Source organism: Halichoerus grypus, chromosome 14, assembly GCF_964656455.1.
Source record: "Halichoerus grypus chromosome 14, mHalGry1.hap1.1, whole genome shotgun sequence".
Lineage (NCBI taxonomy): Eukaryota > Metazoa > Chordata > Mammalia > Carnivora > Phocidae > Halichoerus > Halichoerus grypus.
The window spans coordinates 92,722,016-92,748,580 of NC_135725.1; the positions used below are offsets into that span (position 1 = coordinate 92,722,016).

General features: G+C 56.0%; 1 protein-coding gene across 10 annotated transcripts in view; it reads right to left on the reverse strand.

Annotated features, from left to right (window-relative positions):
• The window catches only part of SEC16A (SEC16 homolog A, endoplasmic reticulum export factor), a 33,849-nt gene extending 7,930 nt beyond the window's left edge, over window positions 1-25,919 (reverse strand). For 4 of the 10 annotated variants that reach the window (XR_013443892.1, XM_078062033.1, XM_078062032.1 and 1 more), the window contains exons 1-22: window positions 25,281-25,448; window positions 17,608-21,261; window positions 15,624-15,760; window positions 12,562-12,659; window positions 11,359-11,485; window positions 10,688-10,859; window positions 10,416-10,590; window positions 8,963-9,105; window positions 8,375-8,436; window positions 8,116-8,254; window positions 7,499-7,744; window positions 6,338-6,435; window positions 5,833-5,914; window positions 5,504-5,621; window positions 5,200-5,311; window positions 4,912-5,017; window positions 4,185-4,325; window positions 3,048-3,161; window positions 2,620-2,812; window positions 1,818-2,063; window positions 1,236-1,318; window positions 262-405 (exon numbers count right to left, since the gene is read on the reverse strand). Coding sequence is in view for 9 of the 10 variants with exons in the window: in XM_078062033.1 (XP_077918159.1) it covers window positions 262-405; window positions 1,236-1,318; window positions 1,818-2,063; window positions 2,620-2,812; window positions 3,048-3,161; window positions 4,185-4,325; window positions 4,912-5,017; window positions 5,200-5,311; window positions 5,504-5,621; window positions 5,833-5,914; window positions 6,338-6,435; window positions 7,499-7,744; window positions 8,116-8,254; window positions 8,375-8,436; window positions 8,963-9,105; window positions 10,416-10,590; window positions 10,688-10,859; window positions 11,359-11,485; window positions 12,562-12,659; window positions 15,624-15,760; window positions 17,608-21,192 (6,321 nt within the window). In the remaining variant the exon portion in view is untranslated. Of the gene's footprint in view, window positions 1-261; window positions 406-1,235; window positions 1,319-1,817; window positions 2,064-2,619; window positions 2,813-3,047; window positions 3,162-4,184; window positions 4,326-4,911; window positions 5,018-5,199; window positions 5,312-5,503; window positions 5,622-5,832; window positions 5,915-6,337; window positions 6,436-7,498; window positions 7,745-8,115; window positions 8,255-8,374; window positions 8,437-8,962; window positions 9,106-10,415; window positions 10,591-10,687; window positions 10,860-11,358; window positions 11,486-12,561; window positions 12,660-15,623; window positions 15,761-17,607; window positions 21,262-23,301; window positions 24,110-24,153; window positions 24,487-25,280; window positions 25,449-25,695 lie in introns of those variants that run through there. The other 6 variants (XM_078062035.1, XM_078062036.1, XM_036095260.2 and 3 more) reach the window with 6 other exon arrangements.
• Window positions 25,920-26,565: the final 646 nt, after the last annotated feature.

The window sequence follows — 26,565 nt, forward strand, 5'->3', positions numbered from 1 at the left end:
GATTAACCCCCTTTATAAGAAGTTCTGGGACAGGTCCCGAAGTCAGAAGAGGCCACCCTCTGGGGGTGCGTTCTGACAGGCCGTGGACACACGGGGCCTCCTGGTCCCGCTCCAACTGTGCCCTGGCCAGCGGTTATACGGGGACACGGACACTTGGAATGCCTTTGCCCTGCCGCCAGCGTAGGAGAAAGCCGTCCGTGGGAGCTGCACCCCTCCCCGGGCCCCGGGCCCCCACCCTGCTGAAGCTGGGCCGTGCGTCACCTTCTTGGGCTCCTTGGCCTCTCTCCTGGCGGCCGGCGCAGGTCTCTTCACTTCAGGAGCGGCTGTGGGCGGCTGCAGAGCACTGGAGCTGGTACACTCCCAACCCGGGGGGGCCTCGGGGCCCTGCGACATCCTGGAGGAGCCCTGTCCCAAGGCAACACGGGGACAGGCTTGCCTGGGGCACCTCCCCAGGAGCGAGTGACGCCAGCAGAGCGGGGAGGGGGCGGGGGACAGCTGCTCCTGCCTCGGGCCCTGCTCTCACAAGGCGCACGGCAGGACTCCACACGGGGGTGGTGGGGCCCACTGGGCACTACGGGGCTGGAAGAAGGGGGGTACACGAGCGCACCAAGGTGACGCTGGGCACAGAAGGGGAGGGGGCATTTTAAAACACAGACTTGTTTCTTTTCAAGATACTTATCGCTGAGCGAAGACCCTGTTTTCCATAAACTCTCACTTTACATGAGAACAAAGCATTGTCCTGGCTGAACGCCTAATGGAAGTTTAAAGTACAGCGTAGGCCTACGAAGGCCCAGTGTGTGTCAGGACGGCTTCGGGACGCGCTGCGCAGAAAAGCACGTGTCCCTCCCGGGACAGCAGCAGAGGCGCTCTTTCTACCAAACGCGTCTGAGAAACGCAATGAGAACTTCAAGAGGAGCAGTGACGCTGCAGGGATCCTACTGCCCAGAGACGGCTGCAGGACTGGGGAAGGCTCTCCGTGCTGGGGACGTCCCCACCGGCAACAAGGCCTCCCGAGAGGGGACCGTCTGCGCACCTCGAGGCGGCCCTCCTCGCGGCAGGGTTCACACTACCCTACGCGTGCTCTCCTGCTGCGGAGCAACTTAAAGGACAATCTCGTGGTTTTCACTGTTCTCCTCTTACTGCAACTGGAGAACGACAAGTTCGGGCTGCTAATTAACGCAACTTATGGAAAACAAAGAGCTCGGGGGGGGGGAGGGGGGGAAGTGGGAGAGTACCAGATGAGCAAAAGCTCCGCCAAAACCCTCTTCTCTCAGCTCCGGAAGCGAGTTTCTCCCAAGCGTCTCCGGCGGCATCACCCCTGTCGACGGAAGAGAGGCCCACTGTGGTCTCCGTGTTGCGGACACAGGACAGGAGCGGACATGACGCGCTCGCGACACAGCACAGCTTCCCATGGGGCCACGGCCTCCCACCGCGGTGCGCAGAGTCCGGCACCGGAGACGTTCTCGAAATCGCTTCTGTCTGAAAGCTGGGTGTACGTCTGGCTTTGTTCAAGGGCGCAGAGCCAGGCCGGCACAGAGCAGGCGCGGGAAGCCCCACGTGGGACTGCGGGGCAGGCTGCGGCCTGGGCTCCCCTCACGGCCAGCCCGCCACACCCGGACACCCCCTCGCACCCCACACGCCAACACGCAGCTGAGTCCCGGAAGACGCAGCACTGGTATCAACGACCCCTCCAGCCCACGGCTTCCAGAACCCCTTGCGTACGCCGACGAACAGAACCTGTCTCAAGTCCAAATCACCTCCTTCAACGCCAAACCCAACAGAGCTCCGCTCTCAGGACGGCACCGCAGCAGGCCTACCTGGGTCCTGGCTCGGGGCCTCCTGGGGCGCGGGCTCACTTCCCTGCAGAGGTGGTGCGCCAGGTGGCAGGCCAGGCCCCGCGTACGGAGCCGCAGGGTCGGGCCCAGAGGGCTCTGGAAAGCCAAGGGCAGCCCCTGGGGGTCCGCAGCCAGGCCCCAGCTCAACAGGGCCCGGGGGTGGGGGCACCGGGAACAATGGCACCCTGGCGGGGAGGGCCGGCTGGCCGTCGGGGAGGGCCGGCGGAGCTGCACCAAGAGAGCGGAGAACAGAAGCCTGAGGTCCTTGCGCTAACTCCGGGCACCTGAAGAAGCTAAATGGTGGTCACGCAACAGCTTATCACGTGTCCCTTCGTGTGACCACGTTTCTTTTGTTACAGGATGAGAGAACCAGTCATCAAAGCAGAAAGTGCTGACGATGCCAGGGCATCGGTGGTTCGGGGAAAAGCAGAACATACGCTTTTTAGGGACAAGGGGAGGACATCATTAAATGTCACGTGTGGCCTGGGCCCTGACCCCCGACGAGACCCCAACACAACCTGGGGAGCAGCGGCCTGAAAGAGAGTTCGGTGTTCACTGAGCCCTCCCTGCCCCCCCCCCCCCCAGGGCTCAGCAGGCCGCCCACCCACTCAGACCCGACAGGCTCAGCGAGGGAGCAAGCACGGGGAGAGGGAAGGCTGACGTGCTGGGAGGACGTGTCCCCTCCACTCTCCTGCAGGCAGAACGGCAACGTTCCACGTTCGGAAGCAGGGGCTGCGAGGGGAAGGCGGGAGGCCCGCTGCTCCTCCAGCCGTACGGGGCTCACCTGAAGGCAGCAGCCGCACCCCCTGGCCCAAGTGCTCAGCGCTGGGCACGGGCGGCACCAGCAGCGGATTGCCGGTGCCCGGGCCCCCTGGCTGGGCGGGTGCTGGCCCGTCGTACTGCCCCGCCTCGGAGCTCGGGGTGCTGGGACAGCGCTGGGGGAAGGTCCCGTCCCGACTCCACGCCGCGGCGCCCTCCTGAGGGGGAGAAATGGCAGGCGTTGCCAACAGCCCGACACGGCGCCACCGACCCCGCCGACCCGCTCACTGTGTCTGGGCCTCAGGAGCGGGAGCGCTCTGACCAACGTGCACACCCCTAAAATCGTACCGTTCACACCGAACATGCTCGGTGTGAAAACGACGGGGGCGCGAACCACACTTGTCAGCATGTCTCTGACATCCTGTCCCCTGAGACTGAGAGCACACTTCACACCTTGACCTGCTTGTCCACACACTGCAGCTGGACCAACCAGGCGGGCTCAACAAAGGCCTCCTCCTCCGGCTTCTCTCTCAGCTGCGGGTCGAAGAGCCGCAGCTGGGACGCGATCTGGACACACACAGGGAGGAAAGGGCCCTGTTACTATCTGGCACGACAAGGAAGACCGTGTTTTCGAAACCTACCATCATCTGGAACAAAAAGCATCTTCAGGGTCCGGTGGGATAGTTCCCATCACATACGGTTTCTGAAGCATGTGGTGACCTGCCCTGAAACCTCGCATGTACTGCCGAGTCACTGGAAAGGGCGCGTGGGACCCAGACTTCGCTCTAGTGAGCCCAGCAGCCCGTGTGCACAGAGGCCGCCAGCAGCCGGGCCCCCTGGAGCAGACTGCTGCCCCCAGCATCGACTACACAGACTTGGCTTTACTGATCAAAATGCTGAATGGATCCAGAACCGCACACACTCTGATGGGCGGGGGGGGGGGGGGGGGGGGGGGTGCGGGGACAGTGCAGGATGGGGGTACGATGAAACCAGGTGGCCTTGAGTAAACAGCTCCTGAAGCTGCGGGAAGGAGGACTTGCTAATTATTCTATTTCCCTAGACGTCTGAAACTTCCCACAGTAACACGTTCTCAGGTTATCACGTGAGCGCGTTTCCCAGAATGAAGCTCCTCGGGGGAGGGGAACAGCGGCATCCTCGCGCCCTGGGCGCCGGCCTGCCCTGTCCTGTTTGCGCCTCACTCACTCCTGCAGGCTGCTCGCGCGGTGTCTGTTTTACAGAGCCAGAAACCGAGGCTGGCACTGGGACAGCCTGGACCCCAACCCAGGCTGCTGGACTCTGGAAGCTCATGCTGTTAACCGCTAGATTCAACCGCCCCACAGTGAGTTTCCTGGAGATGGGGTCCTTCTTCCTTCAAAGCTTATGGCCCAGCTTCTGTAGTGGGGTGAGGTCTCTGAAAACTTCCTAAGCTAACACGCAAAACACCCAATACCTGCCCAAGAACACCTGAATTTCTAAGCTGTTGAAGGAAGCCCCGAGTGTCTACATGGTCACAGCTCAGTCCCCAAGTCCAGTGATACTGATGCGCCCATGGGGTAAATGCTGCTGGAAGGACATTCGAGAAGACGTTACCTGAACCAGCTGGCTGATGAGCACGGGCGAGTACTTGTGGGGCTGCAGCAGGATGCTCTTGGCAATCACCTCGCAGTAGTGGAAGGCCTGTGTGGCCAGCCCCATTTCAGCCAGGCGGCAGGAGTAGATAAACTTGAACACCTGGGACAGGGGAGCGCAGCACAGTCATCCCGACATGCCTCCCCAGTCCCCGCGTCACCCAACAGGCCCCCAAGCTGGAGCTACTCCGACGCTTTGTGTACCTCACGTGTCCCCCAGCCGTCCCACAGCACTGAGCCCCGTTCCCAGAGCACTTTTAGATGAAAGTTGCAACCAAGCTTCTTGGAAACTCACTTTTCCTCTTCAACACGCTTACGAGGCTGGTCACGAGGGGCTCGTCGCCACGAGCGCCCGGGCCAGCCAGCAGGGCAGGACGGCCGTCCCCACTAACACCGCACTACACAATGTTTACACCCACATGCCCCCAGATCAGGTAACACTCTCCCCAAGACACTAAAAACCGTGGACAGAAAGTACCGGAAACCACATACTCAAGAAACATTTTAAATGCAAAGGAAATTCTCAATTCAATAGGGCTTACTTCTCAAGCATTACAGATGTCTCCCTAAGATTTCCAAAAACACTATCGCTTTTTGCGTAAGAGCTCAAAAGCCCTCAACAACCAAAGACTTGCTAGCACTGACCACCCCACTCGTAAAAACCACGGACCAGTGTGGCTCCAGCTTACCTGGAAATTGGGGAAGGAGCAGGTCTGTGCCCCAAGAGACTGGGCATATTCATAGGCTTCTGTCCTCTGAATAGCTTCATTGGTTGCAAACTTTAAAAACGGCAAACTGTTGAGGAAAGAATTTTAATCCTTGAGCAAGGCACCCAGAAGCACGTCACGCCATGTGATCAACACCTTGCGATCAAGACGGGAGGCTGCTGCTGCCGGGTGCGCGTGCGCCGTTTCTGGGTTAGCTGATGGAGGGATGTTTCCTTTCTAAAGAAAAACAGATACCTGGACGTTCCTCACCTGTGGTTCGATCCGATTAAGACGAGTTTTGTGGTTTTCTTTGTATAAACCCCCAACCCGACCTGGGCCATGAGGTAGCAAAAGTGTGCAGCATCTAAGAGACCTTTTGAAGCTGAGGAAACATAAAGCAGACCAAGACTCAGTGACTGCGAGTTCTACCAGAAATCTCAACACGTGGACAGCAAACACCAGAGAGGCCACACAAATGGAAAAGCCCCGTGGCCCTCCACACCCCGATAGCGGCTCTCATGCCCGGGCGTGCTGGGCGCCCCCACCTCCATGCCCGCGCCTGCATCCGACCTACCCAGAGTGTCACCCATGGTGGCCATTGCCCTGGACTCCACATCCACGTTGCTGCTCAGGTTGGACAAAACCATAGCAAGATGTGGCCTCCAATCTCCCCACTTCTCATCTCCGCAACACTGAGGTCAGAAAAAAGCAAAACCAAATAAACCCTTATGCTTGAAGAGAGCGTCGCTTTCATCTCGTCACGGGTGAGCTCACAGAGCACAACGCAGAAGCCGGAACAAGAGAGCGCGCAGACCTTGCGGCCTCGGGAGGCAACCTGTCACAGGAGCGAGCCCGGACAGGTAGCGGGGCCACGGGGACCCTGGGGAGCCCCCGCACACTGACCGTGGACGCAGCAGGCATCCGCCCCGACATCAGCTGGTACACTGTCTGCAGAGGATCGTTGATTGGAAGACTGTTGGCGAACCTAGGCAGATATGAGGAGGGAAAGAGCTAAGTCGGCCCTGTTTAAAAGACAAGCAGAAACAAGTCCGGTTTCATCTTGGCCCTTTGATGACCGTCGGGTGGGTGCCTGACCCAGGCAAAGTGCACAAAGCCCAGTAGTTGAACAAAAGAATAAAGGAAATAAAGACTAAGGAATTCGTGATGGTTTCACAGAGCATAGACAACTCTGCAGTTAAGAAAATGTTTACAAAGCCCTCAGCGGTCCAACCGCAGGGAAGAGGGCCCAGCAAGCCCGAGCCGGTGTGACAGCAGCATGGTGCAGAGAACACGCCCCAGCTTTCTGTGACAAGGGCTGCAGGCCACTGCGCTTCCAAGAGCTGCCCAGGCAGCGCAACTGGGCCAGCACGACGTGCCCAGAAACAGTCTACACAGCAAGATTCTCTACCTGGTCATGACGCGGGCGTGTGTCCGGCTGTCCATCTTACTTGCAAGTAACAGAGCATGACCCCATAAGGCATTTTTCATCGCAGACTCTAAAGCATCCTGCAAAGCATTTTAGTGGTTACCTGAGTTATCAGAACAACTTCGGTGACATATGGGAGCAGAAGCAACAGCCCGTGTGTCGTTACACACGGTGGGGGGGGCAGGGGAGAGGGGCCAGAGTGCACATGAAGGAAGGTGTGAGTCACGGGCCTGCCAACACATGCGCCCGGTTCAGACAAGAAGGAGAAGCCCGCTTCTCCCAGTCTGCCCTAGTTGCAAAGTCCCTGTGGCAGCGGGTCTGCGAAGGCTTTGTTGCTTTGTTATCTGCTAGCAAGCAGCCAGCGTATGGAAGGAGCACACGGATGAGGAACAAGGACGAGCGAGCAGCAGTCCTGCCGCCTCGGACTGTCCCTTCCACTGTAAGCAACGCCACCGGCAAGCATCCCCAGTTCCAGAACGACACACGAGGCCTCCACGAACACCATCCCAACACGGACAGAGCCTTTACTAACGCGGCCTCCCCTGCGTCCAGAATCATCTGGGGTCGCAGTCAAGAGGACAGCCTCCTCAAGGAGATGGACGTGTCGCGGTGGAGGAAACGTTAAGCAAACCTGACAGAGTCTACAGTTCCGATCCGTCGTACGATGTCCACGTGAAGACTGTTTGTTTACCAAATACGAGCTTCCGGAGCACAACACGACATCAAAGAACTAAGAACTCCGGGCCCGTGAGAGCCCAGCCGCCAGGGCGCAGGCGCGGCCATCCCTGGGCCTGCACAGTCCCGGGGAGCTTCCCCAGCGCACGCGCTCCGTGGCCTGCAGGGCTTGGCGCCCACCCAGCGCACACCCCGCTGAAGAGACGGTGAACGCACGCCTCACTGCGCGAGGACAGCTGGCTTTCTGTCCCGCGCACGGGTCTGTCCCTGAGAAGTATACGCAGCAGGGGCGCGGCCGAGCACAGGCAAGTCTCCGACCCTGGCGACCCCTGGCGGAGAGCTCTGCTACCGGGAGCAGGCACCCTGGACGCCAGATGCCCTTCACAGAACGAGCCCGCGGCGCCGGCTCAGGGTGCCGCCGCGCCCGAGAGGAGAACCGTGCACGCCAGGGCCCGCGCAGGGCCTCACCTTCTTGCGGCCGTACAGAAGCAGCTCCCGGAACCTCTCGGTCTCCCTTTCAAGGGCACTGCTGCCGGCTGCCTGGCTGTCCGTGAGGAACGAGAGCTGGGCCTCCCCGGACTCCTCTTCCTCCGCTTGCTCCACGGCCTCGTTAGTGAAATCAATCAGGTTGGCCTCATTGGGTGACTTCCCAGGAAGCCACGCGGTTTTGTGGTCTCGTAACAAAAGCTCCGCGAGGTCTGTTCCCACCACGGTCTGCAGGGGCCGCGGGGGCAGGAAGAAGAAAGCGCGTCACCTCACACGGAACTTACTGCAGGGGTGCCGGGACGGGTGAGGCCCCCAACAGGACTCCTCAAATGAGCACGTGAAACTCCCACAGGCACAAGCCACTGCTCACGACCTGGCCAGGAGCAGGACGGACAGACCACAGACGACCTGACAGGCTGACAGAGGCGGACCCAACCACACGCCCTTGAGTTCCACTCCCCGAAATCACCGCTAAGACACTTCCTGAGCGAGCGCCTGGATGGGGACGCTGCTCGTCGCCCACAGCTTGGCACAGAAATCCCGCCCGAGTGCACTGGGCGGGGGTGTGGGGGGGAGACGGAGGCCGACAAGAAACCTACCCCGTTCTGTCTGCACAAGAGAACAATGAAACTCCAAAGGAGACTTGCAGACTCTTTGTCAATTAAATTTTCGTTCTGCAAACATTTTGTAGCTTTGTTCTGTGCAAAATTAATAACATCCACTTTATGGGTGTCATCTCTGAAAAAAGAACACACACTCAATGGACAGCAGCAACTGCATCTGCGAGGCTAGGCGCAGCGGCCGCCTCCGCACAGCCGTCGCGGGCTGCTGGACGTGGGCTGCTGGGCGGGCACGTACTTGCCGAGTGGTCCTGGGAACGAGCGCAGCTCCTTCTGCTCCGGCATGTGCTGCAGCAGGGTCTGAGGCACAACGGGTGGGGGCAGAGAGAGAGCAGCTCACGGGGGGCAGGTGCGCATCCACGCCTGCCCGCGTCCACCGGCTCCCTGGACCCCCACGCCCTCACAGCGTGCCGGCCTGCCTGCTTTACCACCGTGATTTTCAAACTCTACGTCTCCCCTCCAACTGAGGCAGGGCCCTAATACATGCACAGAAGAGGCCTGCCAGGCCCACAGAACAGTGCCCCCCACCCCACCTGCCACCAGATCACAAAGCTCCTCTACCCGTGACCAAAAGCCACAAGCTGAACACGAGCAGGGTCCTCCCTGCTAAACCAGAAATGTGAATAAAGACAAAACGAATATGCAATGAAACGAAGTCTAACGTAACACCCGACGCAGGTACTCAAAGTCCTGACCTCTGAGGGGAGAAACGACCCAGCACAACAAAAAAACCTATGAACTAAAGATTCATGGGAAAAAAACATCTTCCAAGGTCACTTATTCAGAGGGCTGTCCTGCGATGCAGAATTTCTACTCACGCAATTACCTCCATGCTGTGAATTTCAACCAATGCAGGCTGTCCTTCCGAAGGCAGATTTGGAATCACTTTAATGAGCTGACCCCCAGGACCGAACCTGGCACAGACATGAGGCACTGAGAACTTCTCAGGAGAAGTTGGTCTTGATGGAGCTACATTTAAATAAAGTGAGAAAGAAACAATCAGCTTGTCACTTTTTAATGCTTCTGGACCAGGGGCGCCTGGGTGGCTCAGATGACTGGGCGTCTGCCTTCAGCTCAGGTCATCTCAGGGTCCTGGGATCGAGCCTCACGTCGGGCTCCTGGCTCAGCGGGGAGTCTGCTTCTCCCTCTCCCTCTCCCTCTGCTTATGCTCTGTGTGTGTCTCTCTCTCTCAAAATAAATAAATAAAAATCTTAAAAAAAAAAAAAAAAATGCTTCTGGACCAGATCAACAGTACAGATTTTCAAGGTGCCCATGTGGCTGGAATCCTACGTTAGACTGGTCACGATGACCTGGCTTTTAACTGGAAGGTAGTAATTATTAAATATCCCATCAAAAAGGGGAACTTAGGTATGTGTCAGAAGAATGTTTCAGGGGCGCCTGGGTGGCTCAGTCATTAAGCGTCTGCCTTTGGCTCAGGTCATGATCCCAGGGTCCTGGGATCGAGCCCGATATGGGGCTCCCTGCTCCACGGGGAGCCTCCTTCTCCCTCTCCCACTCCCCCTGCTTGTGTTCCCTTTCTTGCTGTGTCTCTGTCAAATAAATAAAATCTTTTAAAAAAAAAAAAGAATGTTTCAATTGTTAAAAACGAGAACTATTCTCTTCTGAAAACACAACTTCTTTAAAACAGCCCCGTGCACTGAGCACAAGCTACTCGGAAGCAGCGTCTGGCCGCCAGCTGCTCAGAGGCCCCACCAGAGCATCCGTGTCCCCAGCTCTCTGCAGAGGCCAGCTCCTGGCAGGGACGGGCATGGGGCACCGACAAGGACGACGATGGCAGGATGCCTGAAGTGCAGAGAGATTTCCACAGGACGTGACACACACTGTTGCACTTCTCTAAGGAAAAGCATTTGATGGGACACCTCCAAGAGGAGCTGAGAATGTGGCACAGGTGATAAGTCCACGCACAGGAGCTTTTCAAGGGGAATTAGGAATTCCCCCACACAAACTGCTTACCCAAGTGGCCAGCACTGGGGAACACAGTGCCGCCGCACCCAAGAAGCTGGCAGGGAGCCTGTCCTTGGAGCCACACTGACGTGGCCACTATGGACAGGCCAGGCAGCTCGTAGCCGCTGTGACAAGCTCTGTGACTCACAGCAGTCCGTATTCTGCAGAGAAGACCAGGCCAGGCCACTGCCGATTCCCATGCGAGCTGAAATCCACTTCCTCCGTCACCCAGGGCTTGGGAGGCTGCCCCAGCAGTGTGCCTCGACATCCCTTTGTACCTACGAGAGCACAGGGCCCCAACCACACACACACACCTTGCTCCGCGGTAGGCCAGCCAGCTTCGGCAGGGTAGCCATACTCTGGGAAGCCCTGGGCACTGCCGAAATTGCTGCCATAGGCGCCGTAGGCATACTGGCCAGGCAAGGAGCCGGGGGGGTGTGGGGCCTCATAGGGAACAGCAGTCATACTGTGATTTCTGTAAATCTGACTCTGAGAAAACATAGAGCAAACGGGAAAAATCAACTCCTGGAAACGCGGGGGCTCGGGCGTGCGGTCACGCAGGAAGGGAGGGGGAGAGGGCCCCCACCTGATGCGAGTGGGAGCTGAAGCTGCTGCGCAGGCTCTGGGCTGAGCGCTCGCTGTGCACGCTACGCCTGTCCACCTCTTCCCCGTAAGGGTCCCTGTGGGGCTCGGGGTCGTCGTCAAAACTGCCAGTGAAGCGAGGGTCGTACCTCCAGGGGTCATCGTACCTCTCGGGCCTGGTAGAAACAGGGACAGAGGCGAGGAAAGGGGAGTGTGGGTGGGTGACTCCAGGACGACGGCCTTTTCCTATCCCACAGTGAGGCCCCACCATGTCGTCACCACCCCACCAGGGTCGTGACCCTCAGAAGACCAGTCAGAGCCTACCCTTGGGAGAGTGGCCACATCCCAAGCCCAAGTTCAAATCCCTGCCTTCAGATCTGGAGAAACATCCTTCAAGTTCACGCTGCGTGCAGCCACGCCTCTCCCAGACCCAAGAAGAGGAGGAGCCGACTTCCAGCGCCTGTGCCGAGGCCAGTTCCCCTCCAACAGCCCAAGTGGGAACTGCCAGGAGGGCCTGGCTCATCCTTCTCTTTCAGACAGTGACCCCAGTGTCAGCTGCTCACCAGGATCCCAAACACAAGTGCAGCTCGGGTAAATGACAGACACGAGACCAGAGACGCAGGAGCAAAGCTCTGGTTATGAGCAACCCTTCTTATCAAAGTGCACTGTACCAACCTGTCGCCATAAGCATAGTTTTCTTTCCTGTACGCATCGTATTCAGCATCATACCAATACCTCCGGTCACAGGTGTGGGGATCCCTGAATCTGGAAGCACAGTGGTACCGGTCCCAGCGACCTGGGTCTGTAAGCGGGGGATTCGTGGTTGATTACAGCAGGCAAGGGAAGACACTCCTCTGGCCCTTGCTGGAGAGACCACACCACCCCAGGACTGAAGAATGCCTCCAGGCTCTTAGACAAACCAAACCTTCCTCCCACAAATCAGCATGACCTTGGAGAGTGTTAACTGTGAGACAGAGGGGCCGGGTGGTATCCCACCTATTACGTGTAACACCTAATGGCCACTGGCTGTTCTCTCAACACACGTGATTAAAAAGAACCAAAAAACACGCTAGAAGATATCTTTGTTAAAATTTCGTTCATAGTCATGACCTTTTAACACTTAATCCTGTGACTATAAATTTCCCTCGTATGTCTTCTAACATAACCCAGAAAGTTTTAAGAAATATTCCAAAACTAAAATATTAAAAAAAATATACATTAATATTATAAACTAGAAGTCCCACTTTTGGCAGGTGTGAGCAGAATTTACGTCTACAGCAGTACAATCGTAGAAAGGAAAGAGGCCTGTGGGAAGCAGCAGACGGGGCGGCTGTGCCGGGATGCCTGCGAGGCTGCGGGCCTGGGACCCTGCCCAGCACCGGACAGCAGGCGCGGCAGGGCCGCCGACGGGCACGCGCTGCCCAGCAGGAGCGCGTCAAGACCGGCAGGCAGCACCTGGCACGGCGGGGACATCTGACGTCCGCACCGCGCAAGTCGGGGCCGGCCACAGGAGGTCACTGGCACACCACACGTGGCCAGTGCGACCCAGGAGCTGGTGTTCCATTTTATTTATTTTAATCAATTTAAGTAGTCACATATGGACAAGACCGCTCTGGAACTACTCACGACGCTTTGCTAGAAAGTCAAAGGAAACTACTAATGTGATAAAGAGACATTAACACTAAACCAAATCGTAATTTCCTAATGAAAAATAGCAATATAATTATTTCCAGGCACAGATTATTTTCAACTACTTCGGCTCTTGGATTAAAAACATACGAGGACTAACAAACGGGAAAGTCTCCTAAGAAACGATCACAGAGCGCAGCTGCGCACCGGGACGCACCAGCGGTCGGCCGTGCAGAATCCTGAACATACCTCCGTAGTCGTACTGGCCGGGGTAATAATCCGCATAGTGGTCACTCTGACTGCTCCATCCACTTTTGGAATTGTAGTAACTTTCGGGGTACCCTTGCCTGAAAGCACACACCACACTGTTAAAAACAACTCACCTACTCGCTTCTTAGACTAGGACAAGACGTCAGTCCATACACGTGATTGCCAGAGCATCAGACACTCAGCAAAACACTCTGGTCATGAAAAAACACTCATCAGTAGATCTGAAACAGTAACAAGGAGATGATGGGACCCCCTCCCACACAGCTAATTAAAATTCATCTCTTGGGGTGCCTGGGTGGCTCAGTCGGTGAAGCATCTGCCTTCGGTTCAGGTCATGATCCCAGGGTCCTGGGACTGAGCCCCACATTGGGCTCCCTGCTCAGCGGGGAGCCTGCTTCTCCCTCTGCCTGCAGCTCCCCCACTCGTGCCCCTTCTTTCTCTGACAAACAAATAAATAAAATCTTTAAAATCCATCTCTTAAATACCTATTTAAGTGCCATGCAGAATCAACGAGCTGGCCGCCCTTTGTGTGCTCAGCACTGTGTCCTGCATGGCAAGGCTCAAACGGGTTCTCGAGTTTCTGGTATCATGCTTAGCAGGAGCAAAACGCACTGAGCTGTCAAACCCATCCACACAGACCATGTGCTGTGTCCTTTGGACACGTGACGGTGTGCGCCCAGGTGCAGGGCTGCGGCTGGCTCAGCCCCTGGTGTCAGCCTCTTGAATGTGACCGGTATGAGACCTGAAGCGTGCCTGATGGAGACCAGCCTCAAAGACCAAGCTACAAGTCTGACTCTCAGCGCACAGAAAGCAGAACTTAGCAAGGTCAGCTGTCAGAACTTCTGGGCAGTAAGATTCTTGTTTTTTCCCTCCAATAGAGTGAGTGCAAGTGAGAGAGTGAGCGTGTGCACAGAGTGAATGTGGGGAGAGGGGTAGGGGCAGAGGGAGAGAATGTCAAGCAGATTCCATGCCCAGCCCAGAGCCCTGTGTGGGGCTCAATCTCGCGACCCCGAAATTAAGACCTGAGCTGAAATCAAGAGTTGGACGCTTAACCAACTAAGCCACCCAGGTGCCCCTGGGGCAGTAAGATTCTTAGAAGAACTTACTAGCATTTTTGTTTCTTAGTAACAAGTTTTAGACAATATTTGACTTTTAAAATATAACTTTTCTCATGTCCCTTCAGGAATGTCACCCAGCTGAGCCTGGGGGCTTGGCTGGCACAGCTCCTGGGGCAGAGGTGGCCTGTGAGGAGCACCCTCTCCCATGGCTCAGCTATAGGAACAAGGGCCCTTCCCAGGGCTTTGGAGGAGAACCCTTAGACCCCACCTATCTGCAGAGTGGGGGCCCCTGAGCACACCTGCAGTGGGCTCAGAACAATGATCTGACACAGGGCAGGACCAAGAGCATGCCACCTCCTCGCCACCCTCACCAACCAGGCCCATTCATCCATCAGCAAAGACACAGCCACACAAACGAAAGACATGCTCCCACCGCAGGCAGTTCCTGCAGGGATGCGCTCACACCAGGCAGAAGCACACACCGCCCCCCAACCGAAGCAGGGCAGGAAGAAGGACAGGGTGTTCTCCAGAGGTGTCACAAGTGAGCGGTGAAGACAGCACGAGAACAGAAACACTGCAAGACAGGACAGAACCACTCCCGTGTAACCTGGCCTAGCCTCTGGTTGGATGACTTTTCAACAGCACGGGGCCACCCTTGGCCTCTTAGAATGAAGTACCATGTTAACTTGCAGGTGGGCAAGCAGACAGAAAACTGGAATGGCAAGATGTGCGCTGGCTGCACCCTCCCCCGTGCTTACGGGGTTCTAGAAATCACCTGCCCGTTGCTTTCCCTGAGTCAGAACACTTAACTTCAGAAAACCTCACCTTCTAGGTGCCATACAGGAGCTAAACCCTCGGGAACTTTCTTACATAAAGCTCCTAGAAGTATGGGCCACGTGCAGGTCAGGGATGCACAGAGAGGCCAGCTCAACAGGCAAAGGCTCACAGAGACAGAGCCTTGTCTCCAGACAAGCTATCAAAGTCTTGAAGGACCAGCAACAGGACCCCAAGATTTTGAAAGGCAACGCACGCACGAAGTCTCCATCGGCAATCAGACCTCCTCTCCTACAAGTTCAAGACACCATGTACTCTTGTAACAAAACCTACACCCGTGACCCGTCCCTCCTCCAAGCGGACGATGAGCGAGTACAGGTGAAGGCTCTGGAAGGCAGGCAAGGTCGCACCCGGGAACAGGCCGCACACACTGCGGCTCCGAGTGGGGACTGGGACCCGCCTCAGTTCCTAGTTGGCTGAAGGCGTGACGCCCGTGATCTTCCAAAATCCCTCACCCAGGGGCGCATGGGTGGCTCAGCTGGTTAAATGTCTGACTCTTGATCTCAGCTCAGGTCATGATCTCAGGGTTAGGAGATCAAGCCCTGCGTCGGACTCTTGTGCTTATCAGGGAGTCTGCTTGAGATTCTCTCTCCCTCTGCCCCTCCCTCTGTGTTCTCGCTCTAAAATAAATAAATAAATCTTAAAAAAAGAATCCCTCATCTATAATCACAGAACGAGACGTGCTTGGTCAGTGAGAGAGAGCAGCAAGCCGGAGGTGTGCGGGGGCCTTCCGGCACAGGGGCAGTGCTGCGAAGGGGACGTGGGCAGGTGTTCTGGCCCAAGAATCAAGCACCTCTGCGGTTAGTAGTAGGGAAGCGTCTGTGCACGGGCAAAGCTGCCCCGGTCTAAGGGCCCTGAACACCCAGTCAGCCAAATGCCAGAGCCGCGTGCGCGCCTCGGCCGTAGGAGGAGCAGCTGGCCCCAAGAGGACCCCGCCAAGAGTCTGCCCTGACCCAGCGCTGGCGGACAGGACAAGGTGGCTTTGGGGCTGGGGTGGGGGTGGGGCTTTGTTCCATTTCAAAGTGCTGCTGTGCTCTGCCCGTGCTGAGTAAACACAAACACAGGACAGGCTGGTGTAACTCTTCACGAGTACAGTCTTGCTCAGATCCCTAAGTTACTACCACACCCAGCAACACAGACGTCCATCACCTGGCAGGTGGCCGGTCTGAGCAGTGACTTGCTCGGGAGCTGGGTCGCTCAGGCTCGGCGTAGCGGTAGCTCTCAGCGTAGGCAGACGCCGCGCTGTCGTGGGCCCTGTACCTGGGCTCATACAGGCCATAGACGTCCTGCCGGAAGAAGGGTTCGTGCGACATTAGAGACCAGCAGAGACACAGCACGTCGAGCAGCCGGCGCTAGCTCTGAACGGCACTGATGACGGCCCTCTAGGAGGAGCGCTGGACGTGGGGCTTCCCTCATGCACAACAGAAAACCTACAATCTGAAATCCACAGCCACAGGCAGGTGGCAGGATCTTCCTCAAAGGGACTGCCCTGCTCCTGCTCAGGAGATGGCCAATGTGTCAGCGGGCAAACCCTACGGAGCCATGGAGACTCTCGAGGGCTCCGCCAGGCTTCTAGTCCCTGAAGTCTCAAATGTGGAGATGCAATGACCCCACAAGTTTGTGTTCTGTTTCAGACACCATCTCAGGTAAGCAAAATAACCAGGGTTTCATCTCAGTGGGTCCTGGAGCTACGGGAAGCCTCAAAGAGAGGATCACATTTTACTCTCATGAGGCTTTCGGCTCCATTAACAGACTGATGAATGGCCACGACTCTGTCTCTAAGGAGCGGCCATGTGCAGACCTGAAGCAGAGATGAGGCGATCCAGGCATGAGACAGAATCAGCCCTTTGGTCTACGAGCCTGACTCTCTGCCATCACCTGAAGAGAAGAAATCACGTCAAACAGACTTATTCTTGACCACTGCTGCAGGCTGTGGCGACAAGGCCAAAGGGCAGCAGGGGGCGGGCTCCCACGAAAGTGTGCTGGGCTCCGGCTAGAACTCCTGGGAGGCACACGGAGTTGCTACATAAAGGACCCAAAGCAGGTACACTGCTCCCCTCACGCTCTGCCAGCCCCCGTGGGCTCTGGGCGCATCGAAAATCAATTTCGGTGTGTGGCAACAGGAGTCCTTGGGGCTCCTTCCAGAATCTAGAATTTGTTGGTCTCAGTGCTTAGTTGTGCACTATTCATACATTCATACATTCCCAAAGACACTAAAAGCCTACAAAGGAGACCCAAGCCTCCTGTTAATGGGGGCTGCCGCCTGGCCCAACCCCACCAGCCCTGCACACCCAGCCGCCTCTGACTGCAAGGCCCCCAGGATGGCCACCTCCCCCCCCGCCCCCGCCCAGTAGGACCGTGCTTTTCAAACTTGCGGTCCACACTCCTGTGAACTCAGCTACCTTTGGGTGATGCTGGGCTGGGACGGCAAGTCATGAGAAGCAGACAGTGTTCCAATGTGTACGCTTGAACCATATGGTTTCAAAGTAACAGGACTGAACAGAACCCAATTTAAACAACATTCGTGCACTTGGGCCACGGTGAAGGGCAAGGCTTCCACGTAGCACAGTGGCCACCCCCACCCTGCTGCTGCCCCTCAAGGAGGTTATGGAATTTCATCCCCCTTGGCTGTTTTGCTAGGATTACATTCCAAACCTAACATTTTCTCTAAATGTTTTTATTCTCGAGAAGGGACTTCAAATACTATACTTCCTGTTACTCGTCAGGTAGATTTTTCACATCAAAACCACACCGAAGCTTGCAGAGGCTATCCCCGTTTCCCGAAGTGTGCAACCCACAACTCAAGTTCTACAGAGAAGTCACCGGTGGGACAGGGAACAGGTGGCTTCTCAGCCATGTAAGTTGGGGGATGCCATGTGAAAAAATTAATCAGGTATTGCACACAATGCAATACACAGGCGTGCAGAGTAAACTTCCAAGAGACGGGCCGCACCGGGCAGAGCAAGCTCCGTGAGCGGGGCGCCTGCCTCACGCAGCGGCGCCTGGAACCGGCACTCTGCACGGTGACGGCACTACTTACTTCTGCGCTGAGCAACAAAAGCCCGCCAAGGAGCACAGCTCGAGAGAAAGGAACCACTGGTCACAGGATTCAAGCCCAAGAGCTTGAGCGTACCTGGTAATAGAGGGGGGCCGGGCCAGGCTCCAGCGGGTATGGCGAGGGGTAATGCGACTGGTAGCCATCGTACAGGGGTCTGTAATAGTAGTAAGATGCCAAGTCCGGAGGAGGCGGCTGCAGCCAGTGCTGGTCCGACCGCATGGCTGCCTGGCTCGAGCTGGTGGACATGACCGACGCGCTGGAGGACCGAGGTGGCCGGGCTGGCAGCGGCTGACCTGTGTCAGCTGGAGCTGGGCTTGCGGGTGGTGGGACCAAGTTTTGGGGCTGTCCCTGCAAGGGTGGACTTCCTGGGTTTGAAGGTTCTGAACACGTTGCTTTGGGCCCTTGTGGAAGAGGCGGTGCTGGCTCCTGCTGGGCTCTCTCTAGGCCACGCTGGTCCTGAGCGTCTTTTGTCACCTGTTGGTAGAAATGGTCTGAGTTATGTGGCCCGGGCCCAGGTGGTCTCGGATGACCGCTGACGGTGTGCCGACACGCGGAGCTGTCAGCATGGGATGGGCTATACATTCTTAGAGGATTTTCCAAAGTCCTATTTAGCGTGAAGTCTAGGGCTCCAGAAGTTTCTTCCCGATGACTGGAGTGATCTGCCTTATTACCAGTAGGTACTGAGGTAGCGTTTGCAGGGGGCACTAACATCACACTTGTGCTTCCAGCAGGGCTACTAACCACCTCGGGAAGAATGTTCTCTGCATTATCAATCTTTTGGCTTTCTGAAAGCAAGTTCTTTGGAACTGGATGAGGTGGCGGCTGAACCAGCAAATTAGCAGGCTGATTAGAAACTATTTCCGAAGTACCAGGAACTTGTGGAAAACTACTGTGCGTGAGACTGCTAGGCAGAGGCGAGCGGGTGAGAGCGCCGGCCGTGATCCCAGACACAGCACCATCTCCAGAGTCCCCCCCCACAGCCCGGCTGCTTGCCGAGGGCTTATCCCCGACCATAGCATCTCTCCAGGGCTGATTCTTCTCGTTAGGACTCGATAAGGACACAGAAAAATTAATGGGCTGAGCCAAATTATAGCTTTGATCAGGCTGGGCAATCAAGACTGGTTGATTCTGCAAAGATTCAGTGGGCGGTGAGGACAACAGACTGGCATAGCCGGAACTTGCCTGTGACGGGAGGGCCTCCTCTTCTCCCATCTTGGGAGGATTCTCAAGGTTCTCAGAAGCACAGATGCTGTCCCCACTCGGCAGAGGGAGGCCGGAGCCCGGCTCCTGGGACTGTGGAGCGGACACGCCCTCATCTGGAGGCTGAATCACTTCCGACGGCTGGGGTTTCACAGGCACGTGCAACACAGGAGCAGCCGGGGCTAGAAGGACATTGCCTCCAAAATCTGGCAGCTCGTTCTGTGCCCACAACGTCGTCACTGGGCTCTCACACTTCACAGCTCCCTGGGCTCTGGCCAAAGGCCTTTTCTCCGCTGCCAGGAGCACAGTTTCCAAGGGCGGTCCCCCAGTGTGCAAGAGCCCGTGGCCAGGCTCCACAGGGACGGAGAAGGGTGGAGAACAGGCCTGGAGCGTGAACAGGGTCTCCATGTTGTCCGGCGGCTGCTCCAGGTTGCCGGGGGAGGCGTCGGGTCGGGCAGCAGCGGCTCCGCGCTGCTTCTGGTGGGCAGCGGCCCCTCTCACCTCACCTACCACATTGGCACGATCAGCCTCGACGGGTTTTACTCCAACTAAGTGCGATTTCACTGGTTCAAAAGAACTATTTGCACTTGTCTGAAATATTCCAGTGGGTTTTGGGGGGCTTGGGGTTGAGGGCTGGGACCGGCTGCTGTGGTGATTTTGACTCACGGTGGTCTCGTTTGTCTCTCCTCCCACAGGAGAAGAATCAATTTGCTTAAAAAAACTCCCCGAAGACTCATCTTCAGGTTTTCCCACTTCCTGCTGAATGAAAGTGCCTACATCCTGGGGCCTGGCTGCACTCAGGAGATTCCTGTGGTTCTTGCTGCTGTAACCAGCTGACACGCCATCAGACCGCACAGGGTGCAGCGCTGAATCCGGGGCCTCGAGATTTGGGCCCCCACCTCCAGCGTGGCCCACACCACCAAGCCTGGGGACGGCTGGCCCGGGAAGGGGCCCGTATCTGACCTGATCGCTTGGGGAGGAAGGGTCCAAACTCAGGGGCTCACTTGGCAGAACTTCCTGATTTTGAATGAATTCTAGGTCTTCCACATTCTCAGACTGCGCGCCGCTGGCCGCGTGCGCCCCTGCACTTGCTGTGCTGCCCCACACGGCGGTGGCGGCGCTTGCTGCCGGGGGCCGATCAGGCTGGGCGCCTGCAGACTGAGAAAAATAAGGTTGTGGGAGTCCTCCCTGCTGCGTGGCCTCATTGTTGGAACCTTTGGGAAAGGCCTGGTAAATGCCACCCGCTCCCACGTGTGCAGGAGGATGACCAAGCGCGGGGCTGGGGGAGAAGCCGTCGAAGTCAGACTGACCAGCAGAGCCTGTTTTTTCAGAGGAGAGATTCTCCTCATTTTCTGTTTCCCCACCTTGGAAAAACATGGAGAGAGCCCCGGAGTCCACTTCTGACGGGGCTCGGCTGGTCCCGGCCCCTGGGGGGTAGTGCAAATGGCTTTCTGGGCTATTTCCCTGAGCGAGGGGATTAACGAGAGCGAGGTCTGGCAACTGCTCTTTATTCACTCCTGGATTTGGCCTGAGCTCCTGGCTCGCCCGAGTATTCCCAGCTCTAGAATTTTGCCTGAACGCATTTTCAGGATCAAAGTTATTTGTTGAATGGTTCCCACTTTGTAGGTAGGCCGCCTCGTTGCTTCCATCAGTGGCTAAGGGTCCTGGCAAACACACCAGTGGGTTGAGCTGCTCGTGGCCAGGACCATGATGCGGGTTGGACGGAGCAGGGAAGTGAGAAACGCTGGAGGCGTGAGGCACCGCGTTCTGAACAGGTCCTTCTGGGCGGGGCCAATAATGTTGACCTGAGGGTTGTGGGCCTCCCTGCCCTGGTCCCCACTGCCCTGGCATTTGCTGACGAGGCTGAGGGAAGAAAGGGGATGGTGCTAATGCTGTAGCACTGTCATGCGGGTTCTGCCTACTCAGGGGCCTATCGGGCCCAAGCATGTTCGTGTGAGGATGGCCCCCATGAGAACTGTCAACACCCGCTCCTGGAATGTACTGAGGATATGGCAGAGTCTGAACTTCGGGTTCTGAGCCGGAAGCAACCTCGGCACTCCTGTTCACCTCGGGCTCCGATGGAGTTGAAGGGGTCAGCACACTGGAAAACAGACTGCCATCTGCTCTGGGCTGTGACACCGGTCCTTGGAGGGTATCCCCAGCATTTGTGTGAGGCACAGGCAGACCGGTGCGCTGAAGGAACGCTGGTGGGGCCGGGCCTTGCAGAATGGGTGGGCTACTTTTGTTGGACGAACTGCCCAATGATGTATTTTGTAGCGCCTGTCTACTAAAAGCAAATGGATCCGTCACCGGCTGTAGTGGGCAAGTTATCGGAGTCACGGGTGCGTTATTATTTGCCTGTCTCCTATATGGTCTGTTGGACCAGAACATGCTCTGAGGAGTCCCAGCTGGAGGTGGCCCAACCACACCGGATGGGGCTGCCTGGGGAGGTGGCTGCATGACTGATCTTTTGCACAATTAGATGCTGCTTACAGAAAGAAGCAGGATATAGGTTTTCCTTAATTTGAACTGAAAAAGAAAAAGAAAAAATTAGCATAAAATCCATATATTCAAACTCCCAGCCAGAATTAGGAAAACTAAAAAAACAGAGAAAGGCTGGAAACAACTTAAGAGTTTGCATCTTCAGTCCCTCAGCTCCTGCTCTCACCCCCCTCCCGCCCAGAACTGCGCCCCAGAGGGGCTGCTGCGTGCACAGGCAAGAACAGGGAGAACACCGGATCGGGATGCAAACGCGGGCTGTGCCCGGAGCTCACTGACTGACTTCACACAAGTCACTGCCTTCTCTGCGGTTCAGTTTTGTAGCCCAGCTGAATACCCGTGTGGAATGCCTGCTGCCTCCATGACGCCCTCACCCAGAGGGCAGAGATGAAGCACAGCTGAACTGCTGCTCTGACTTACTACCAGGTACGCTGACATCGCCCCATAAATTATCTCCAGATCCCGAAAGAGCCAACTCCTCTATTAAGACTGCATATCATACTTCTCACACAGGTTAATATTAAATCTTGAAATGAAAACAAAAGTTTAAAATTTGTATTTCCATTCTAATGAAAGAGCGTTATAAAGTACAGAGTAATACAAGCTGAAAAATCTAAAATATATTAAAATGCCTTTTATGCTCCCGTGCAAAAGCCCTCATTTTCTGTGTGATGACTGCCTGAATAGCATTAGCAAAACAAGTTGCCTCTGACTGCCAGAGCTGTAACAACTATCCCTAGAATGAAAACCCCAAGTAAACTTAAAGCAGCTTTAAAACTGACCAACTCGGGGTGCCTGGGTGGCTCAGTCGTTGAGCATCTGCCTTTGGCTCAGGTCATGATCCCAGGGGCCTGGGATCGAGCCCCACATCGGACTCCCTGCTCGGCGGGGAGCCTGCTTCTCCCTCTCCCACTCCCCCCTGCTTGTGTTCCCTCTCTCACTGTCTCTCTGTCAAATAAATAAATAAAATCTTTAAAAAAATAATAAATAAAACTGACCAACTGACTTCATTCAAAAGTTTTCAATAATAGAGTGCCAAAAAAAACTTTTATAGAAAACAAAGAAGCAAAATCATCTTTACAGTGTTTTCTCTTGCTGGTGCTAGTGGTGGGTTTTTTTCTAAATAAAATACATTAAGTATAATCTTGAACAGTTAACCTGTACTTCTAAGGCAAAAACCCAGGTACTGTCTCTTTACAAATTCTTTTTCTATGTGTAAGTCCTTCCCCCAGTACCACCCTCACAAACAGGGTAAGTTTAGCCAATCACGGGGATAAGTAAACACCAGAGGGAGAAATCGTGGAAGGACTCCAGAGTGTAACCCACACGTTTCTGCAGATGTACAAAATTTTTGCTCTTGGAAATCTTTGATAGCCAGATACAAGAACGCACTTATGAATGTGTTTTAAGTAAAACTATTACAAAGGAAAGCTCCTATGCCTCTCTGGAAACTAGTCCCAGGAATCTATTACTTCACTACCATTACTGCCCACACATGCTCTGTCCTAGGCCAACAGGGAACCCCTTCTGACTGAAGAGCACTCCGAAACTCGCTCAAATTTAATGGACTATATTAGGAACAGCATTGGAGACCTCACTGGGTTATAAGGAGCCATTTCAAAACAAAGCACGTTTACAGCTCAGCTTTCTATGGACTGAGTAGAACAAGCAGAGCCTCTTCTTGTTATCTGTGCAACAGAGGCACCCAGGACACCCCCCAAGACACGACTTCCTCCTTGTAAGGCTTCTGCAGAGGACCCTCACCATTCTAAGCAGCTTTAAAAAAGAAAAACCACACATGGCAGAGGCCCAGAGGATTACACAGCAGAGGCATAACTGGGAGAGCACGGCTGGGTGTCCAGCTGAATGGCCCCGGGCACACCCCTTGTCTTTTTGTGACCTTGTCACTTCATCTGTAAAGTGAGAGAAGCAATATGACAATTTCTAAGGTTTCTTCTGGGTTTCATCTTACAAAGTTCTACTCACAGAGGATTCTGGGATGCCTTAATCCCTACTGCTATTTAATAGGGAAATGTTATCAAAATGTAAATTTCACAGGTTTATACTTACATGCTTTCCTTGAAGAAACTTTCTTTAAAAACTATTTTCTCAACTCCCAGACTAAGAACCATTTTATAAGCAAACACTATCACTTTCCTATAACGTAGAATCCCCTACTCTCCCCCCTACCCATAATTGAGAGCTTTTTACCAATATGCCAATTTCATTTGGAACAATCTTGAACATTATCCTTTTAATCTTTTTTCTCTATTCACAAACAGAAAAACTGCCTATCATTTCTCTCCTGACCCCAGGGAACTTAATTCCAGCCAGGAAGTCATCCTGCACCCTCAAGTCATCTAACTTTTTAAAAAAAGCACTATTTCAGAGACACTAGCTGCTGTTCTTAAAGATGCATTACTCATAAACCTAGTTCTTCAAGTAGACTGCCTTGTCTCTCTCGGAAATACTTAAGCACACCTATTTCCAATATAAATTCCTGACTGTGGGACCAAGACACTTAAAGCCCACTCCTTATCCTCAGAGCTGCGGCCTCCAAGCTACGAGTGTGTAAACCAATAGGAGTGCCAGAAAGAACCTGGGAGTCTACCATTTGCCTTCAATCTCCCTCACGGCAACCGTGAGTGTGATGTTCCTGTCAGACTATGAGACACTCCACTCAAAGAAACCATAAACTCCAACTTTCCTAAGTACAGAATCAAACACATTTAGAGAAAGGGGAGTCTAAACACTGCTAAAAATGACAAAGATCCTAAAGGACGCACTGACATTCAGGAAAGAGCTTTATAGAAGCAAGAAGGAATCATTAAAATCGACACACTACCCTAAAGAAAGCTTTCTGGACGATTTTGGGACCTACTGCTATTTAGGGTGAATGAATCACAGGAACATGCCTCTTACCTTATCTTTGCAAGATAACAGCACCCAGAACCCTAAGAAACGGCATGGGGGGAAAAAAACCTGCAGGGAGCCTGGTTCTGCTGAAACTTGCAAAAGTATCAATGTTAGAAACAACGGTGTGTGACCTGGTTTGCTCCCTGCCGTATCTGGGGTGGGAAATACCACTCAGGTTAACATCTGCACACACGGGTTTAACACATAATCTTAAGCAGCTCATGCCCAATCTCCAAGCCATTTAAAAGTGTTTTCAGGGGCGCCTGGGTGGCTCAGTCGTTAAGCGTCTGCCTTCGGCTCAGGTCATGATCCCAGGGTCCTGGGATCGAGCCCCGCATCGGGCTCCCTGCTCAGCGGGGAGCCTGCTTCTCCCTCCCCCACTCCCCCTGCTTGTGTTCCTGCTCTCCCTAACTCTCTGTCAAATAAATAAATAAAATCTTTAAAAAAAATAAAAAATAAAAATAAAAGTGTTTTCAGGTGAAGCAGCAAAAACTGATTTTAAGTGGCTGTGATGTGCCCAGACACTCGACTGTAATTCTTCCGCCACAAGAACTGTAATTTTATTCCGTATCCTTCTAACCCTTAATGTAAGACACAAGTGACAGACCTCCGCTGCAACACCTGTCACTTTGCCCCGAAATTCCCGACAGACAACAGCAATGCTAATCTGTCTCTTCACCAGCGTGGCTCAGGAGAAATCTCTCAACCAATGCAGACAAAACTACTTCAGAAGCTTCCAAGCAAAGGACACGCAAAACTGCTAAAGAAATTTCGTACACGTCTGTACTCTTTAAAAAGTTGCAGGTCTGGTCTATCTTCCAGCCACTCCAACACAACCCTCCGTCCAGGCCACCAGGGCTAAGCCAAGTGTCAACACAGCTGAGCCCGACAGGCACTTGCCACAGTGCAGGCCGTACCTGCGGGGTCCCCGTCAGTCTGACGAGGAGGGCAACAGAGGTGCAGAAGGCGGCAGGCGGGCCGCGCACCTGGCCCAGCCGGACCCACCCCGGGCCCGCAGGTCCCCACCCGCCCCCGGGGCCTCTGCCCGACACCTGGCGGTACCGGGAGAGGCGCCGTCCGCTTGGGGCTGGGCCCGGCCCGGCCGCTCCCCTCCGCCCGACCCCGGCCCTCACCGGCGCGCCACAGGGCGGCCGAGGCTCCCGCCCGGCCCCTCCGCGATCCCTGGGCCAACCCCTCAGGAGCAGCCGGCGAAAGCCGGCCCGGAGGCGGCGACGAGCGCAGACAGGACAGCCGCAGCAGCCATCTTGGCACATCCGGCTCCGGCCGCCGCGCCGCCGACGTGTCCGACCGCGACGTCAGCGCGCGCCACGCCTGCCCACCACGCCCATCAGCCCCGCCCATCGCAGCTGCTCCCGAGACCTTACTCCCCGTACGTTAGCTCCGCCCCCTCCCTCGCCGGCCATCCATTCGTCCGCCCCGTTGGCCCCGCCCTCGCCTGCGACCAATCTTTCAGCGTTCATCCCTTCGTCCCGCCCCCTTGGCCTCGCCCCTGCGACCCGCCCCCCCTGCGACCCGCCCTTCGCCCACCTGCCGGGCCGGGCGCGCGGAGGGCTGCTCGGACACGTCGCCCTGGTTACGCCAGCTCTTTCTCCCAGTTTTTTCTCGTCGTAGGATGGGAGAAGAGTCGGGGTTCTTCAGTCAGGCCCAAGTGAAGAACCAGTCTTGAACGACCGAGGCCGAGAACGGCTACTCGGCGGCACCGAGAAGCCGAGCGGCGCCCTAGCGCAGGCGCGACCCTCCCATTCTGCCGTTGGACTTCCTCCAAGGCTGGAGACAGGCGGAGGCGACCGCGCATGCGCCGGCCGCCGGAGCGGGCTGCGCCTGCGCACCTCGCGGCGGCTCACGGGTTGCCTGGTTACGGCCACTGGTGGCTCAGGGTTCCAGTTCTGCCCGGGAAGTTCGTTTCGGTCCGCGCCCGGCCTTCGGGAAGCGGAGCCCTGGGAGTCATCCTGTAGGCAGCCCCCCGGCCCGGCCACGCCGCCCCTACGCGGTGCGGCCGCCACCCCCGCGCACGCCCCGCTGCTCCTGTCCTTTTCCTCCGTCCGCCCGAGCCCCTCCGAGGCCCCGGCTCTTCCCCCGGCGGGCAGCGGCTGCCTCTGCGCCGGGTCGCGGCCCCCAAGCCGCGTGGACGGAAGCCAGGGCTCCGTTCGGCGTTCCGCAGCCGTTGAGCGGGTACTTGTGTGCAATGGACAGGCCGGGCCGCCGCGCCTGGCCTCCTGCTCCTCCCGGTGGATGGCACCATCCGAGCCCTCCCGTGGAGGATCTTAGGGACGAGGCGGTGCTGCCGTGTGTATCCACATTTCCCCAGTGAGGAGGGGAGGCTCAGAAGGTGGGGAAGCAGTCGGCCCGGCCCGGCCCACTCACCTGCACACCTGCCTGGCAGGGAGAGGGGAGAGT